Raw genomic sequence first — 19,013 nt, 5'->3', positions numbered from 1 at the left:
CTCACTGCCCATGGCAAGCGCATGGTCCTCAGAGTAACCTCCCTTTCTGATCTCCTCGACCGCTGGAGGCCTCAACTCCTCCCCACCTATTCTACAATTCTCCTCTCTGGCCAAGGGTCCAGGGCCTACATCTCCCAGAGGGCAGCGGTACAGCTGTAGAGTCATGGGAAATGCTTTTGCCCTTGGTCTTAGAGGGCAGGTTGGGTTGTTGGGCCTGAACCACCCACATACACAGCAAAGACCCACTGCAGAGCTACTTATCTCCTTGTTTGGCCTACATAACGCCCATTCTCCACTAGGGGGTGGGAATCACTGGGTAACCGATACGATACTATCACTATATTTTACCCACAATAACGATGTTATCACAATACGCGATTGTGCGATATGTGACACTTTGTAAGACAGTCAGCTATGATGGTTCATGGTATCTGTAACGCAAGAAGAAAAACTACCCCGGAAAAGACAACTTAATTTTCCAGGAAGCAGGAATCAGGAAGCAGGAGTCATGTTTTTCGGTGTTTTAATCTGCACAGCAAGAGCAACATGAACATGACAGAACAGATCCAGTTAAAAAACCCAATTGCAGCTCACAGGAGCTAAAACGTGCATCTGTGGAAATTAAGCTGTAAACTCACATATTGATTGACAATGTATCACAAGAGGAACTATCACAATAGAACGATATTTCAATGCAACAGAGCTCCTGTGCGAGGTCGTACCCCTAGGAAATAAGAGCCAAACCTCAGTGCAGCTCAAACCGAGAACCACACGGTGCAGAGAGGTTTGGTACGTGAGGCTATGTTGTAGTCTCTCTCATTATTTTTTCTTTGAAATATCTTAGTCACCAAGGCAAACAAATACTGAGGAAGCTCTTGTGTTGCCTTGCTCAACTCAGTGTGTTAAATAGGTTGATTTGACCTGTTGTGACTGAAGGATAAAAGGAGGGGATAACAGTCAGATGCAAGTGTCATCGCACACTCCAAAATATTGTTGAAGTGAAAAGGTTCCCAGATGCCTGTGAATATATTAAGATTTAGCCCTTTCAACGTGACTTCTGTCAGTCATCTTTGGATGCAGCTGAGAGAAAAAAGATTTATCTTCTGTGAGGATGAGTCTTTTGGCTGCTGCCATCCCAAATATTGGGCCAATGTAGTTTGGAGTCCTTTGGAGTGTACCAGTCATTTATTTTTTCCAGCAGAAAAGTGAAGTGACAGCAAAAACCAAACAGTGTGTGACAGTGCGCTGAGATCTTAAATCGATCACCCACTTGGAAGGAAGACTTGAACATCCTATCCACTTTAGCCTCGGATTAGTGAGATCTGTGTATGAGTTTGAATTGTATTAGCAGCTATCTGTACTAACTGAGAGGAGAGTGAACTCTTGACAGAGTTCCTTCCTATTTGTCCTCAGGTACATCGCCTCTTAATTCCTCAGTTCTTTGAAATTGACAGATGCAGTCTCAGCGTGATCACTGAAAAGGAAAATACAAACGTCGGGGCCAGGTGTCTAGAGTCAAGAGGGTGTTTTAAAATTTAATAGAACAAATGCTGCATGGGAAGGCTTTCAAAGTTTCTGATAATGTTTTTTACATATGAGTGAAACTAGGGGGGGTCATTTTTTCACCTTACAGTTGTCTCTATGAGGAAAATTGTCCCAGTCAAGGCAGATACATACATGCATAGCAGTCACAGTAGAGAGAGACAGGAAAGCCAGGGGCAAGAGAGCGAACAACATGCTGCAAATGGCCTGAGGTCAGATTCAAACCCAGGCCTCTGTGGTCAGGACTCAGCCTTAACACATGAGCTACCAGGGCATCCCGCAGATTTAGGTTTTAAATCAATGCAAAAACAGCTGAAACGTAAAGTCGAAATTTTGTCTACATATGTCATAACATATATTTAGAAAAAAATCAACTGAGCGCTCTGTCAAACAATTCACTCATCTACACAGAACGTGCATGCTCAGACACGCATCGCTAGTCACATGATCATTCAGACTAAGATTCCCATCAGTTAGTGGTTGTAGTTAGTGAAAAAATTGTGATTTTGGCCCGCATTTTGTATTTTTCGGCATATCACCCATCTCTGCGAGTAAGTTTTAGTAGAAGTACTAGTCGTAGTAGTTGTTGTTTTATGTGTAGCTCATTTGCATTAGCACAGTGTTCAGCACTGGTTACTTGCTGTATACTGGCTGCCACATTCAGACAATCATTGAAGCATCCATAATGCCGCTGAAGTATAAGCCCTAATTGATACCTCCTCCCCTTCAGATTATAGCTGCGAAACACAAAAAAGAAGCTTGTCAGACGATTGGTAATGAATAATTGATAGAATTTGTAAGATATCTCTCTCTAATTGTTTAGTTTGTGAATATTTCATGGGTGTCATTAAATCCTCCAGATAACAGAAACAGAGGGCAAGCTGCGATAAAGGATCGTGTAAGTTTGGGTCTCATCCTTTCCGCTGTAAAGAATTTGTTCTGTATGTATGGCATGATGTTCAGTCATACTATCATACAAGCAGAGGCTAGACCATATGCAGCACTGTTGTGAGCTGATTACACTTCTTAGTGAGTTAAAAACTCTCAGGGATTATTCCTCAGACCCAACACAATGGACAGATCCTGTGCTAAAGTAAGTGATTGAACATTAACAGCTTTGAATGTAGAGTTGCTGTTGACCTACTGTATGCATCCTACAGATAAACATATAAATTTATCTATTTTTGATCATGTTGTATCTCCTTTTGTCAGCCCATCTCATCAGGAATCAGGCACACTTGTGATATGGTCTGTGTCAAATTATAGTTGAAGTGGTTCTAACAGGGATAACAGTATAAACACGCAGACACACAGCATTTGTGCGCGCACACACACACACACACAAACACACAACTGAGGCCCTGCTGGAGCCTGCCGGACTTGTTGTCTGTGTGCTGTGCCACCTAGTGGTCAGTTGGGGGGTTGCTCCCTCCCGAGATCCATTCAACCTGTGCAGTTCACACTGATGGTGATCCATGTAGTATTGGTGTTGTAGCACTGCTCTGAGATTCATCCTCACAGTTCATCTGTTGTCACCTCAACAGTACAAAAGAAGCTAAAACCAAGCCCCTCTTTTTTCTGGGTAGTAATTCTGCTTTTTGTGTTAATGAATTAAAATCCTGTGTGCTTGTTCATCAAACATGGGGTCATGTGCTTAGGTCAGATGAGGAAAATATTTCATCTGAGATTACATCTGTGTCTAGAACTATATAAACTACCTTCAAAAAACACATGAAAAGTGATGCATGGCTAACCATTTGTTTAAAAAACATTTGTTTAAGTTACCTTCCATTGCTCATGCCTAAAATCTTGGCCCTCAAATGTTTTTAACAGTTCCTTGTGTTATGTTAATCAATATTAATGTTTCTCAATTTTATGAGATGTGTCATACTTGTCTCTCTGGAAAAGTAATATGTTGATAGTGTTGTAATATCAGTGACTACTACAAATGTTTCCCTTTGTGCTGTCATATAGACAGGGTGGCTATACTGACATGTGATGCCAAATTTGCTGGAAACTGTGGAGTCCAGGGAGGAAGACAACTAGTCATTGAGGCATCAGCAAGTGGGGAACCTAACAATGTACAAACTCTCAGACTCTGATTTAACATACCGTGCCTCTGTTGTCCTGTACCTTTTTGTGAGAATTATCAGTCTTTGATGTTTACGCACAGCACAATGGTAACTGTTGGAGAAATATCCGAGCCCTCGTCTGTCCGACATGTATCCTGCATTTGTACCTGAGCCTCTGTATTTCTTGAATGTAACCATTACAAATCTGTGTCTCTCAAATGACTTTGGTCATTCAAGATAACTATTTGAAAGCTGTACCACCTGAAATTTTAATTATCCACAAAAACCTTTTCTGTGGTAGAGTGGCAGTGAAGTATTGTTGCTACCTGAAAACACGTGGTGGAAAGAAAAACTTCCACTTTGTGGCTACATCTGCATACCACATCTGCCTCTGCCTGTCTCCCTACCTGTCTGTCTGTCTTGTATCTCCTGCTTGCCTGTCACGGCTGTTAGTTGTCAGTCAGTACACTTACCTGTCTGTCCTCTGCCTCCTTCGCCTCTTTATTGTTTTGTTCTGTCTTTCTGCCTGTGAGGGCGGCTATTTGTTAGTCAGTCTGTCTGTCTGTCTGCCTCTCTGCCTGCATACCACCTGTCTGTCTACCTGTTGTTTTTTTTTTTTGTTTGTTTGTTTTTTTGTCTTATCTGTCTCTCCGGTATTCAGTGTTGGCGAGGGCCTGGCTGCCGAGCTTCACTGTAAAGTGCTTGGCTGATTGGAAGGGACATTTTTCCAATGGTGCTGCGCTGCCTCTAATATTCTGTTTGTCGTTGGGCGTGAGGCTGATTTATCACGCCTCCTCTCCTGCTGACATTCAGATTCACTTTGATTGGCGGCTGGATGGAATGACACCCACCACCACCACCACAAACATCGCTACACTGCACACACACAATCATACACTTGATATTCTGTATAGCCACAGTGCACAGCGGATATGTGGATGCACAGTTTCACCAGTGCTGCACACATACATTCAGATGTTTGCACGCACACGTACACACAATCTCACACACAGATGCTCACAGACGAAGTGGTTAACTGTAGTGATGGCCTCTGTCTTCAGCATGTTAGTGGGTTAGTGTTGTATTGAGTTTATTGAATACCGTGGGCAGACTGCTGCTGTTATGTTGTTCTCTCACCCCATGAACTCTATAATATGATAGCCTTTCTCACTTCTAATACTTACTGTAGCTGGCCTAAGGCCCAAACTACCACACTCCTGCATTGAATAACCTCTCTCTCTTTCTTTTTCTCCCTCCCTCTCCCTCTCTAACCTCCAATCCCTCCTTAATAACTCTATAACTCACCTCGGCCTTAGATTTAATTGCTTATCTGTGTGTAAACGTATTAACCCTCTGCTGTATCTGTTCCGCTGCCGTCCCGAGGGCCTGACAAGCCTCTCTGACTGCCGCGCCTTATATCCAATGAATAGTTCCTCTCTGAGCGGTAATAGGGAATCAGCATCGTAGCAGCAAGCATTGGCGGCGTGTAAGAGATAAATCAGATTGGGGGTCTTGCTTTGCTAGTTTATTGAATCTAAATTGCGTACGCGCGTGGCCCCCGCCGGCCCTACACGGCCCATCCATCTCCTGCCTGATAATGGAGCGGGCCCGATTCCACCTGGTGGGAGCATTATTACATTTCCCCTCTAACGAGACCCAGCTAATCGTGCCAGGGGAGGAGGGCAGGAGAAAAGAGAGAGAAGAGGAGAGAAGAGGAGATGAGAGGGAGAGGATATTGAAGGGAGGAGAGGAGAGGAGGAGGAGAGGAGAAAAGAAATGGGAGAGGAGAGTCTGACAAAAAAAAAAATGGAATGGTGAGCATCCTGGCAGCCTGCCTCTCCCTCCCACTCTCTCTCTCTCTTTCTCTCTCTCCTTCTCCCTCTCGCTCTCTCCCTCCCTCTCTCTCTCTCTCTCTCTGTTGCTGTGCATGAAACATCGTCTAGCGCCATCAGAGCTACATGGCCCCTGGGCCCCTGAGCTGCAATTACACTCATAATCACAATGCGATTTCGCCGAAGCTCTCCGCCTCTTCCCTCTGCCGTCCCCTCCTCTTCCCCTCCACCCCTGCAGCCAAGACTGAACGAAGTCTAAATGAAGTGAAAGGCCTCTCCTCTCCCCGACACTAGGCCGTTTATTACCTGCTTTAATAAAAGTCCATCACAGAATTATCCTACAATGAACTGGAGCCACTAACTCGCCGAGAAATATACTTCCAATAACTGGCCTCTCTGCACACGGAGAAGCCTGTATCTGTGGCATTTTGACTGTAAGGATAGTAGTGTTGAGTCTCCTACATGAAACAGTAATCTTAACTGGCATTTCATGATGCCGCAGCACAGTGTATCGTTGTAATGTTTTTTTGTTGTTGTTGTTTTGTTTTGTTTTTCAAGCAGAGCTTCTTATTGATGTAATTAAATCGTATCCGTGGCTCAGCTCTCAGGCCTACTTTCATTGTTTTGAGGGGGCAGGAGCCCCGTGAGGCAGTGCACTGATGAGGGATGGATAAACAGTTTGATTTGCTGCTATCGCCCCCAGGCACTGTGTACTGGAGAGATGAGCAAGAGGAGGAAGAGAAAGCATAGGAACAGGGAGGGAGGAGTGAAGAAGGGGAGGGGGGAGAGGGCAAAACAGAAGGAGAGAAGAGAGAGCGAGAGGATAAGAGAACCTGTTGGGGGAGGGATGAAGGGATAGAGGTGGAGGATAAACATGCAAACAAAAAAGGCGACAAATCACTCCTGTTGTTTGTGTGTGTGTGTGTGTGTGTGTGTGTGTGTGTGTGTGTGTGTGTGTGTGTGTGTGTGTGTGCATGCAGTGTTTTTTCTCATATTTCTGTTTGTTTGTCTGTTTCCTTCTCTGTCAGGTCTTTCTGAATGTCTCTCCTTTTCCTCTATGGCCCGCATCCATCTCCCTATCTCCCTTTTCCGTTTTTTTACTCCTTTCTCCTGTCTCCCTCCCTCTACATTGCTCCGATGCCTCTGTGTCTCCTACCTGCCTCTCGGTACCCTCGAGCAATAAGGAAACCAAAGATGGAGGAGAGAAGTTCACACATGCACATACACACACACACACACACACACACACACACACACACAGGCAAACTCATGAATGTGTTGGCAAAACGAGGCAAGTTGCTGCAGTCCGAGGTTTGCTTTCTCGTTTGCACGCACTTACAAACACAAAAATTAACCAACTAATTCATGACTGCGTTAGGAAAGAGAAATAGATTGGTTGCAGTGGGTTGGTTACGAATGTGCCCACACACACACACACACACACACACGCACACACACACACACACACACTAGCCGAGGGAGGAAGAGTAGGGTTCAGTCATCCATGTAGAGTCATTGTTAGTAAAGATGCGGAACCTCCAGACTTAACCAGCCGTAACAGCAGTGTGACGGGCTCTTTGTCTACGCCAATTACTGAACAAAAACAGCAGCGCAGTCACAGGGAGACTAGCATAACCTCTGGCCTTCTGGCTCCACACACACACACAGGCACAGGCGCGCACACACACTTTTGTGTAACACGCATGCACATATAACAAACATGAGTATGATTCTGTGAACGCACACATCCAGACACAAAAACCACGAAAAGCGCTTACACACAAAACGCACACACAGGCATCCCAAGTGGTGCATTAAACCACATTCGAACACCCACAGCTGTGCCCTAACACAAACATTCTGTACGCGCTCACAAACACTTACACCCACTCTCATATTGTATTAACTTCCCCAAAACAGTGCAGTGTCTCTCTCTGTATCTCACTCTCCCTCCCCCTCCTCTCATCTTCTCTCCTCTACTGTTTCTCTCACCCTCTCCCTTTTTTTTTTTTTTTTCTCAAAGTTTAAACTCATTAAGTGTAATGATATTGGAGACTCAATTTTACATAGCTCACTCATCAACCAGTGAGATAGCAATAAAGGCGAATGGCTCCGCTGAGGCCCTAACGCTGCAAAATAAATGATGCGCCGCAACAGAAATGTAATTAATTTAGAGGCAGTATTGATAGTCCTGCCATACACGGCATTATATTTTTTAATGTGGCTTAACATCTTGATTATTCGGGTGGAAAGGCGGAGGAAAAGGGAGCCCAGACAACGCGGCTCATGATGAGAGATGCTTAAAATGCCCCGACGAGTGTTTACCCCCGCTACCTCACTTTCTCTTAAGCTTTTCATTATGCGAAGGTGATAAACACCTCTCAGGAAAGACACGCTGTCTTGTGAGTTTTACAGTGGAATGAAGGAAGAGGAGGGAAGGGTGTTGGTACGTGAAGGAGCAAAAAAGGATGATTCATATTTATGTAGATTTGTACACTTACCACTGATCTAATGATGGCATTCTCTGGCAAGCCTGTGATAAGTATTGTTTTGCTTCAAAACACAATATCCACCATGGAAATGAAACAGGGACCGACTCCTGCAAAATGATTGTTGCTGGGAAAGAAAAAACACATAATGAAATATTATTGAAGTTACTGGCTTTTAAGCTTTTCACTTAAAAAAATATTGCCATATTGAAGGATGGATCATCAGATTTAAATAATGCTTGATACATGCACATGTTTTTATTTATTTCATTTCCGAATTAATGTAAAATTGTCTGGAATGAAACCCTTTATTTACTTGATTGGTGATTGTTGTGTGATCACTCACTAAAAGAGCAAGGTCATTAATATTCACTGTACATGAATGAGGCCAATTAATATTCTAATTAGTTTTTTTTAAATCATATTTAATAGTTTCCTGGAATTAAATCCTCATTACATACTTTTGTCATCTGTGTGTGTGTGTGTGTGTGTGTGTGTGTGTGTGTGTGTGTGTGTGTGTGTGTGTGTGTGTGTGTGCGCATTGACTTTCTGCTCAGCTTGTAACTCGCTGTCTGTCTTTTGCTCTCCAGCTAAGACGGACGAGGTGCTGAAGGCCAAGGTAGCCAAGAGAGAGGAGGAGGCCCAGAAGAAGCTGGAGGAAGGTGAGCTCAGTGTGTGTGTGTGTGTGTGTGTGTGTGTGTGTGTGTCAGTGTTGTCCCAGAACCAAAATGGTAACTTCAGCACCAAAATGATAAGAAACAATTGATAACAAAACTAAAGAGCCCAGTGAATAAATAAATGAAGGTTTCTCTTGCAGATGAGATTCTTATATCTCAGTGAGACTTACCTGGTTGAACAACGTTAAATAATAAATATTTCAAATATAAATGAATAAAAATAAGCCTTAAACATGGAACCTAAATAACGTGGGAAAAAAAAAACATTAAAATTAAATTAGTTTTAAAGCTCTTTAAAACACCAGCAGTTATTCTATAGTTGCCTTTGTTTTAGATGTTTTTCCCATCAGATTGCCGTTGATAGTTCTTTTGAAGAAAGGTAACAGGAACTGCGAACAAATGTTTCATCATCAGTTGTTCATCGTCCGTGTGCTCTGGCGCGCTAACAGCAAAACAGCGTGTTTCTGCAAATGGAACACGTTACGGCCTCAAATCAGCTGGAACGTGATTCTCCGGTAAAAGCACAAGTCATAGCTTATCTGTGTAGTTTCTATAAGGGTCTCCATCTGCGAGTGTGAATATTATGCAAGCTGAATCGTGACATAAAGTGAAACACCACAAAATAATATACCAGTTCTGGAAAATCTCCACTCCTCATAGTATTCATTTCCATCCCCACATGGCTGTCTTGACAAGAAAATACCAAGTGACTAAATTAGCCAATGATTATAATCAAATGACAGCATAGAAAGTGTGCTTTGTAGAAGGTTATGTGCCATATTAGTCGGAAATGCATGTGACATGAGAATACTGTACTGAATAATGTCTGAAGAAGAGCATATGTTTAGGTAAACACATTTTTGGAAGTATAGGCCTGTGAATTCTTATCATTTTCATATACTCTGAATATTGCAGTGTGCGTACACACTTGCAGCAGACGCGCTTGTATGCATGTGCATGCATGACTTGAGAGACAGAATTTTCCTATCTGAAGGCCAACACTTGACAAACCACGCAGTCAGAGCTGCTGATAACACTCTCGAATTGTTATTAAGATGCATGAATATGTAGAAAATAAAGATGCATACTAGATGTGGAAGGAAGAAATGTGCTTAGCATTGCAGGCAGTAAATTCATCCTGAAGCCCCCGTCACCAACATAGGACACACACACACACGCGCGCGCACACACAGATTATCTTGATACACATTCAAATGAAGTCAAGTGTAATTTGCAGTGGATATGCTAACAGTAATAAAAGCCCTTATATGGAATAATGACCCTGGTCCCTGTTCTGACCAGATCATGATATAAATGAGAATATCAAATGTGCAGTTGTCGAGTTGTGTGTGTGGGTGGGTGTGTGTGTGTGTGTGTCTTGTCTCAGATGAGTTTATTGCTATCTCTCTCTCTCACTCTCTCTCCCTCTCTCTCTCTCTCTCTTTCTCACTCTCTCTCTCTCTCTCTCTCTCTCTCACACACACACACACACACACACACACACACACACTCATAGTCTCTCTCTTATTTTTTTTTCTGAGTAATTTTAGTGTTTGCATCTAGCAGGCATGGCTGTGTGACCTTTAAAGTTAGCTGACCTTTCAGCCAAATGAAAGTCCAGCCATCAGAAACTAATTAGCTCTGCAAACTTGCTTTGGTCTCCTGGTTCTGGAAGAATTCATTCCCTCCTTCTCGCTATCTCATCCTCTTTTGTTTTGTTTTTTTCCCTCCGCACCCGCCATTCTCGCATTATATTTTTCATTTTTCTTGGTCCAATTCTCTATCTTATCCTCCCTCCTCTTTCTGTTTTCTCCTCCTACTTTGTATCTCACATCCCAGCTCTTTATCCCCACCTTCATTTGTCCTCTTTATCAACCATCTCCATGCCCCCCCTCCCTCCGTGTCTCTGTTCTCTGTGTGGAAGCATTGCCAACGTGTTGACTAAGTGCCTTGCTCGGGGCTACAGTGCAAGGCTCCCAGTCAAATAGCTTTCTTAAGCAAAGTTCATGCTGCAATCTTGCCTCTTTTTTGGAATCAATTGACTCTCCCTACCCTTTGCTCACAGCTTCTTCATCCCTCACTCTAAGTGTTCCTTTTGTATGAAATAAAGTGTTTGCCTGTGTAGTGCAGCGGTGTGGTGCAGAGCACCGTGCTGCGGCAGCGCTGCCTTTGAGGCACAGGACGCTCATTTTAGTCCCGTTCCGCTGTGCAGGGACTCATGAAGCAGGATCAGAGAGCCTCGACAAAGTGGCCCTGATGACTTGCCTTTACCTTGGAAGAGACACACGCCAGTGGCGCTGTCACACACACATACACACTCGGAAGTGGAGGCAGTCAGCTGCGTTCTCCGCTGCCCTTTCCTCCCAGCACAAGTAAAATGGAGGAGGTGGGCCACTGCCGCTGCTAAACAGCAGGTCACTTGGGGTCTCCAGTTTCCCGCAGGGGCTCTTGCAGGTCAACGCAACTAGAAAGTTTACACTTGCACCACTAAGACAACTGAAACAAGCAAAACCCTTAAAGAGAGGGAACGGGAGAAGAACACTACCACCTACACTCCTCGTTCATAAATAGATTCACATCCTGGACCGGCAGTGCGTTTGAGTTAGTTTAGCCCTAATCGAAACCACCGAGATCTGATTCATGTGGATGCTATGATATGCAAGCTATTATTGTAGCGAACTGTGGCTGCATACTGCCTAGCCCTGCGAGAAGAGAGGGGTTTTCATCAGCAGGCTTTCCTGAGAGAGAGAGAGAAAGAGAGAGAGAGAGACAGAGAGAAAAAGTGAGTGAGAGAGCGAGAGGATCAATAACTGGCCCTGTGGTCATCAGTTAACAAAGTAGTCTCCACTTGAAAGGAGTGTTTGGCTCTCTGGTTAAGGGCAGCCAGATGATGCTAGTGGTTGAAAAAGGAAACTTGGGATATGAAAGGGTGTGAGAATGAGAGGGGAGGATGGTTCCTTTGTTAGTTGCATGCCTTGTTTAGGCTATTAAAGCTGAGAGATGTTGTTTGTGAGCCCAGGAGGCTTTTAGCTAACATAGTGTGTCCAGCTATAATGAGACAGACCGATTTGCCAGTGTATCATAGGTTGTTTGTATGAAGTGCACTGTCAGCTGGCACTTCTCCAGTGGACACATACAGCCAGAATCAGTAGGCTGGGGGATGCACTGTATGTGGTGTGATATAGTATGAATTTTGGAGGGAGTATGTAACCTGTTTCACCGGGGCGCGTCTGTTTAAAAGACTGTGCACCTGCAGAGTCTTTGAGTCTAACTGGGAATGACAAGTTTGATGGAAAAAGATGAAGATCGTTGATCGGAAATATGTTTGATATGAAAAAGAGACATTCTCTCCACTCGCATACCAAGTGTTTTGGAGTAATTGTGAATGCATTTGTACGTATTCGAGTATGAGTGATACCTCAGACTGAACTGTGAATTAAGACTGAGAAAGCTTTCATATCAGCCGTTTGGTGTGATAATCAGTGTCAAATGCTTGATAACCCCAGGTCATTCCCACACACAGCCATGCTACTTCAGAAGACCCTAAACAGCCCCTCGCAGCACTGTCGTCTCGTGAAATCTGGATCCCATGTGCCAGTTACAGGGCACAAAAACATCTTTTCATCTGCACAGCTATCTTCTGACATGAAGAATTACGTCGATACGGATTGGACACCAGCCTATAGCCTACAGATGGTATTTTAGCCCCTATGCTGCTCTGTCCCCATCACCTCAAACCACCACCAGATTGGGAGATCATATATTTTAATGAGACGTATAATAGCTCTTTAACCCATATCATTAGGGGAATATATACCTACCGTTTGCTCTTTTGGCAGTAAAACGAAAGGACTGTTTCCCTAATTACGCGGTGTGTAGGACAGGTCACGGGTTGGGTGTGTACCTGTCTGTGTGTGTCTGTGTTCTGGAATTATATGACCATTAAATATTCAGCCACAGCCAGTCCCCCCCCCTCCCTCCCCCGACCTTGCATCCATTAACGCTTCATCACCATTTAACTAGCTCTGTTGTCAATCACCACTGGGCCTTGGCTGAAACAGGGAGAATGTCTGCACTTGGTTTCTGGCCTTGCTTGTTCAACACAAAAAACACCAGGAGGGAGAACACATCGCCTAACCGCGGGGTTTTTTTTTTTTTCTTTCTTTTTTTGGGGGGTGGGGGGTGGGGGGCATACCTCAGTCAAGGACAATCAATATGAGTGAAACATCATTATAGCGGCATGTGCCCACACCATCATTCGTTTGAATTAATATTTCTCTTGTTAGGTGTGATTACACGCTCTGCTAAACAATTTGTCAATCAGCTAAAATTTCCGCTTACTCCTTCATTACAATGCGTGTGTACAAGAGTGCGCACGCAGAACCAGGGTGGGTGTATGTGCCCATAATAAATTATATGATCCCTTTTCTAATTGAAAATAATAACTAGTCCACGGATAACAAGCTCTTGTATAATCCGAAGCTATATCCCTTCGTTTGGGGCCTATCTCAGCTGTAATAAAAGACAGGAAATGAGAGGCAAGTGAGAGCGGTGGCTTGGACATTGACGCTTAATGTAATCTGCCTTGAAATCAAATTATTTGACCTGGAAAGCCTAACAATACAAAACTCCTGCCGGGCTGCTGTTAAATATTTAGCACATGCCTGTCATGAATACAAATGGCGCGCAAATTAGAATCTACAGGCGCGTGACCCTCATATCACACCTTGGGAGCGCAGGGGGGCTGGCTCTGCTTTAAATGTTTTAATTATCGGGGCCATGGCGCGGCGTGCCTCGCTACCTCGCTGCACAGTGGAGGTGCTGCTGCGGCTGCCACTTGAAGGACAAGCAGTGAAATTTAGCCGCTGGTAAACACGCGTGATCTCATGTCCATTATCTCATTGCATTAACTCAAACATACTGATACAATAAGGAGAGCGTCTGAATTATACCACCCCTATAATTACAGTTCCCAGCATCCTTGCTCCATGTTGACCATTATGATTCTTTTTTCTTTCTTTTTTTTCTTTTTTTCTTTTTTTTTTTTTAAACTCGCCATCGGGCTCTTCTTTCCACTGGCTATACGATCCACCTTATGACTCAAGGGATGCACCGTATTGCTATTGTGCACTCTGCACTGAAGAAAGATCTGTCTCAGTGATTTTGATGTAAGAAAATCTGGTTTGTATCGATTCAGTATTGATTAGTGAAGTTGGCCTCATCTCTTGTCGTTACTTCAGATAGATGGCCTTATTTGTTGTGTTATTATGTTCAACACAATCATGCCTGGAACAATCAGAGGAATATTGAACCGACACTTCATTGGCTTTATGGGTTCTATTTGTTCCAGGAATTGAAGGATGTTTTCTGCATGTATAGCACTGGAGAGAGAAAGTGAAAGGGAGAGAAAATTGACAGTTAATTACACCTTCGCTTGAAAGGTCTCTTTAAACCAGCCATACAGAATACTACAGAACGGAGTCCCACATTTCACTTCTCTTTGATTTTTGCTGTGCCTAAATAATGATTGATTTGGAGATGAATAGTGCCACAGAGTCAGTCTAGCCATCCCCCCTTATTTTATTTTCTCCTCTCTTCTCCTATTCATTCAGGTTTGTGGTTCCCCCCACGTTGAAATGATTAGTTATGCCTGGCTTGTAACCACTGAATCAGAGTTATGGGCCCTAGGGAAATAAATTTGGCAGAAAATCAGTGTGAGAAGATTTAATTATCACGAGGAGACCTTTTTTCCTTGCCTTGGCCCACTGAAGCCCAAACTCCTCTCCTCTCTCGTTGCGCTATGCTCAGCTCCACGCGCTGCAGCCAAAAAAACCCTGGCGTGCAGCGCGGACGCCAGCCCTCCCCTTGCCTTCCTTCTCCTCCCAATTTGTTTCATTGCACGGTGATAAGCCAAGCAATTACTGCTTTATTGATTTTTCATCACCGCAAATTTAAAGTTGATCCCCCCCCTTCTCACGCTCCCTTTCCTCCCTTGGAGATAGCTTGGCAAGGTGATTAGGTGACCTCTTGTCCTAGGCGCTGGTGGTCCCGCGAAGGAATGGAGACGCATGCCGAATTCTACTAACCCCGTGTGACCCTCTGTTGTTCCGGGGTAATGGGATGCTGATGCTGCCCGGTGTGGCTGCCACTGTGGCAGCTATGGACTCTATAGTTTAATAATTTCTATAAGGATATCTGTGGAATGACATGTTTGATTTGATAGCAGCTAAGCCATCCCTGCCATAGGCTAGATTACACAGTCGTGGGCCATGCAAGCTTCCACCCTGTATTCACTCGGGTCAAGTGGACAGATGATTGACAGCGCCCTTTTACCCTTACTGATCGGTAATCGTTCCTCAGGTCACCCTTATCAATTAACCTCCTGCCAGTACTTTCAGCAACCGCATGTTGAGTCACCAGGTTCGTATGTTTTCTAGATGTAGACGATCAGTTCCATTCAAGGTTTAGGATAGTATTGTGCAGACTTGTTACACAATAATTAAGGATGCTCATTGTGAAATTATAACTTGGTTAAAATAATCTTGCTGCATCATTAATTGTGTATTATTGTTTGGCATGATTTTATTATTTTTTACCACAGTTTGTTGAATTGAAACATACAATTTGATTTAGATTGTACATGGCACTTAAGAATGTTAGATGCCAAAACATCACTCCTTAAAATGTTGCTGATGACATCAAGCAAAATAAACAGTATTGCACTTTTATCTATGATCATGTAGCTTTAGTATTCGGAGGTTGAGGGGACTGCAATAGGTCTAACTAAAAACATACCTTGTACATGAAAGACGCTTATGCACATGGACATGTGTGTGTGTGTCTGGATATGATCACACACAGCAGTAGCCCTCTCTGTCGTCTAGCAGGGTGGCCAGACTGGGGCGAGTAGACACACCCGCAGGCCGCTGCAGGTCAAAGCGCCGGCTTCCTGGGTGGCTCAGGCCATGTGGTGCTCATTGTAAGATTTGTCATCAGATGTCAAAGGTTGTAGAACTGGGAAGTATGTGTACAATTGAGCACAATGTGTGTGCTCTAATTTTTTTTTCTTCTTTTGCGTGGTGTGTGAGAATCCTGTTGTTGGAAAGTCTGTTTTGGGCAGGCGTCATTGTGGGAAATTGGAATTTTTAAGGGTAGGATGGGAAACCCTTGAGTGTGTGCATGTGGGTGAGGCTGAGAGTGAGTGTGTGTGTGTGTGTATGTGTGTGTGTGTGTGTATGTGTGTGCGCACGCGCTTATTGGCACCTCATCAACACAGGACCATTGGTTCCAGACTAGTGAGGGCAGGGGTGACCGTTTGGGACATGTGGTGGGTGTAAGGGTTACTGCATGGAACTCCACATTTTACACACACACACACACACACACACATGGAATGAGGCTGAGTGACTGATGTGCCCCTCTCCGGCACAACCACAACTGAAAGGAATCCAACACATCAGAAATGACTGGATGTTGCATTCACAGAACTACTCATGCATTTCTTCCACTTATTTAAACCACGAAGGAAAAATCCCTTCAGCAGAGACTGTTAGATTTACATGTAAATGATGTCATTGTTGTTTTGTTGTATTGCATGATTCCCCCCAATAAGGCAGAGTGCAATGGAAAAAAGGGAGGTAATATATTATACAGCGTCAAGGTTATTAGACTACAACTGAGAGGTCAGGAGGGAGGGAGGGGGGCATTTGCCTAATTAATTACTACTCAGACACACTAACACACACATACACACATACAGCCATGACCTTTACTAATATAGTTTGCAGCAGACCACACAAACAGGACCTTCTCTCTCTCTCTCTCTCTCTCTCTCTCTCTCTCTCTCTCTCTCTCTCTCTCACACTCACACACACACACACACACACACACACACACACACACACACACATGCACAAACACACTCACATGTGCACACATACACTGACTAGCAGCCAGCGGTACACAGAGAGCAAGAGAAATCAATTACCACGCAATGAGGGCAAAAGACTTGGTTGATGGCTACATGTCAGAAGGCACGCAGTTAGTGTGTGTAAATCGGGCCCTTTTCCTGGATTTTGATGACATCATTTTCATTTTAAAGACCTTGCTCCAATTAAGTAATTAGTTGCTATGGTGTTTCTATAATTACTGAGTTGTTCATAAAAGAGCTGCTGACCAGCCTGGGATGGGAAATGGAGACCACTGCACTTTTTCCTGCGTGTACGCACACACACACGCACGCACACACACACAGAGGACCTAGTTAAACGTCAAGTTAATGTAGTCAAATGCCTGTTATTTCTGGTAAAGGGCAGGGCAGGACTTTATATTCCAATCACACTAAAACACCGCTGTGTTTAATAAAGAGCTCCTTGACTCTGACAAAGAGATAGACACTCATGTTACTCCATATTACTAAATGGCTTAGGAATTTAAGATATATGAGAAATAAAACTAATACATCGACCCTTGTGCTCAGGTTTTCAGTGCATGTAGCTTTCTTATATTTGCCATGTGTCATTGCAAGTCTAGAAACTGTTTCAAGAACCAGCTGCAACCACTGCTTAATCTATTTTGAAATGCAAAAACTATTGTCTGTGGGAAAACTGGGAGTGTCAGTGGAAAAACCACTGACAACCAGTGGAAAGTCAGTTGCTCCTAAGTTCATGAAAAGTCAATGTTTTTGGAGATTATGAGGTCGCTGAAGCACGCTGACAATACCCCACGGGTCCTTAATGGACCTAAAACAACAAGATTAACTGAAGCTGTTCATAAAGTTGATAGATTATAATGAAAAGTGCATTAACACAAAATATTTGGAATGCCCTCTTGCCAGCAGGTCGACACAGAAAGTGACTGTGATCTTGAAGATGTCACCATTCAGCCTGTGAAAGCTTCACTTTTTAATGAGATTCTGTGATGCTGCCCAGGCGCAAGACATCGGCCAACACTCATAGTTCTCCCTCACCCACACAGAAACACACACATACCTGGCTTTGGTCAGCCCTCTGTGCTGTGTTTGTAGTTAGCGGCATGCAGTCAGTTCACAGGGAGCAGTCAGGTCGAGCCCCACAGCTAAATAACTGATTTACTGAGAGTGCAAATACAGAAAAGATGCTGTGTTTATCTTCGTCTGTTCGCGCTAACTCTTCAAATGGTAGAGCCTTCAGGTTTGAAATGGATGCAGTGTCTTGTCCATGGCAGTGGTAGATAGTGTAAATATGGCAACAGAAAACATGGTGTCCCAAATAAATGAAGAAGTTTGAATCTGGGAACTCCAAACGTATCACTTTCTTTTGAGCCGTAACTGTCGCTCCAGTCATTTTAAATTCTGGATTGTGACTGTGAGGTGCACATTTTTCCCCAAATTTTGTCAAAATCATATCAGCGGTGTCTGAGATATTTCACATGCCACATGGACAAGCAAACAAATGGTGAAAAAGGAAACTAAACACATGAAGTTAACTGCAGCATTGAACATACAGACCAAAAAAAGACCATGGAGTAATTTATCCAGGTTATTTGAGGAGAGGAAGTTGAGCTAGAGAAGAGAAGCAGCAATGAGGAGGGAGGGATGAGTGGAGATGTGGTAGGAGATAGCTAACCCTGGCGTGTGGCTGCCATGTCATCCTGTCATTAGTTGGCTGTTTGGGTCATTAATTCATCATTCAGACCTTTATTGACTGGAGAGTGGGAGATCCTTATCACTAGGAGACACTAGCAGAGGGTGTGTGTGTGTGTGTGTGTGTGTGTGCATAAGAGCGACTGAGTCACCAACTGCTCTTCATTTCCTGATATCAAACATATATCATAATGTAGCCAATAAACTGTCATGTCTCCTAATGCTTAATGTTGCACACCCGCTTTTATCCGGAGACGGTGATAGTACATGGTATTCATCACAACTTTGCAATAACTTTTGCTGCATTTATGAGGAGTGGGACCTGGGAGGTTTTGGATTTTCAAGTAGGAGAAATCCACATGAACACCTTTCACACAACACTTGTAATTCCTGGTCAGAAACTTGGGGCTTTGTCAGTGCAGTGTATGTGACGTTGTATTACTAAAATAAGGCGCATGGTGACATTTGAAGTGCAGATACTTAACCTGCAGTGGTGTATGTAGTCAGAGGAGCACACAGGTATAAAAATTGCCACAGAATAATAGTAATAAAAAAAAAAAAACCCTCATACACCTTTTCTCTTCGTATAACCTGTATCGCAAAGCTTTTGTTGTTGTGAGAGCAGCGAAACAAACACAACTTTACTTTGGGCATCCATTTTTATTCCAACTTAAACCATATGAATGGTTTGAGGTGGAAAGTATGAAGTTACAAATCGGAAACTCTCTACCCCTGCTCTCATGAGCACATCATTTGTGCAACCCTAACCCTAAGGCCAG

The 19,013-nt window shown here is 43.7% G+C and overlaps 1 protein-coding gene across 2 annotated transcripts in view; it reads left to right on the top strand.

Moving 5' to 3' along the window:
- Window positions 1-19,013, top strand: part of rsrc1 (arginine/serine-rich coiled-coil 1) — a 133,082-nt gene that overhangs the window by 100,323 nt on the left and 13,746 nt on the right. For both annotated transcript variants that reach the window (XM_030067873.1, XM_030067874.1), the window contains exon 7: window positions 8,526-8,597. In XM_030067873.1, the coding sequence (XP_029923733.1) occupies window positions 8,526-8,597 (72 nt within the window). The remainder of the gene's footprint in view (window positions 1-8,525; window positions 8,598-19,013) is intronic.

The sequence above is a fragment of the Myripristis murdjan genome, chromosome 13 (genome assembly GCF_902150065.1).
Source record: "Myripristis murdjan chromosome 13, fMyrMur1.1, whole genome shotgun sequence".
Lineage (NCBI taxonomy): Eukaryota > Metazoa > Chordata > Actinopteri > Holocentriformes > Holocentridae > Myripristis > Myripristis murdjan.
Note: the sequence above shows the minus strand (reverse complement) of the source record. Positions and strands in the feature narration are given on the sequence as shown.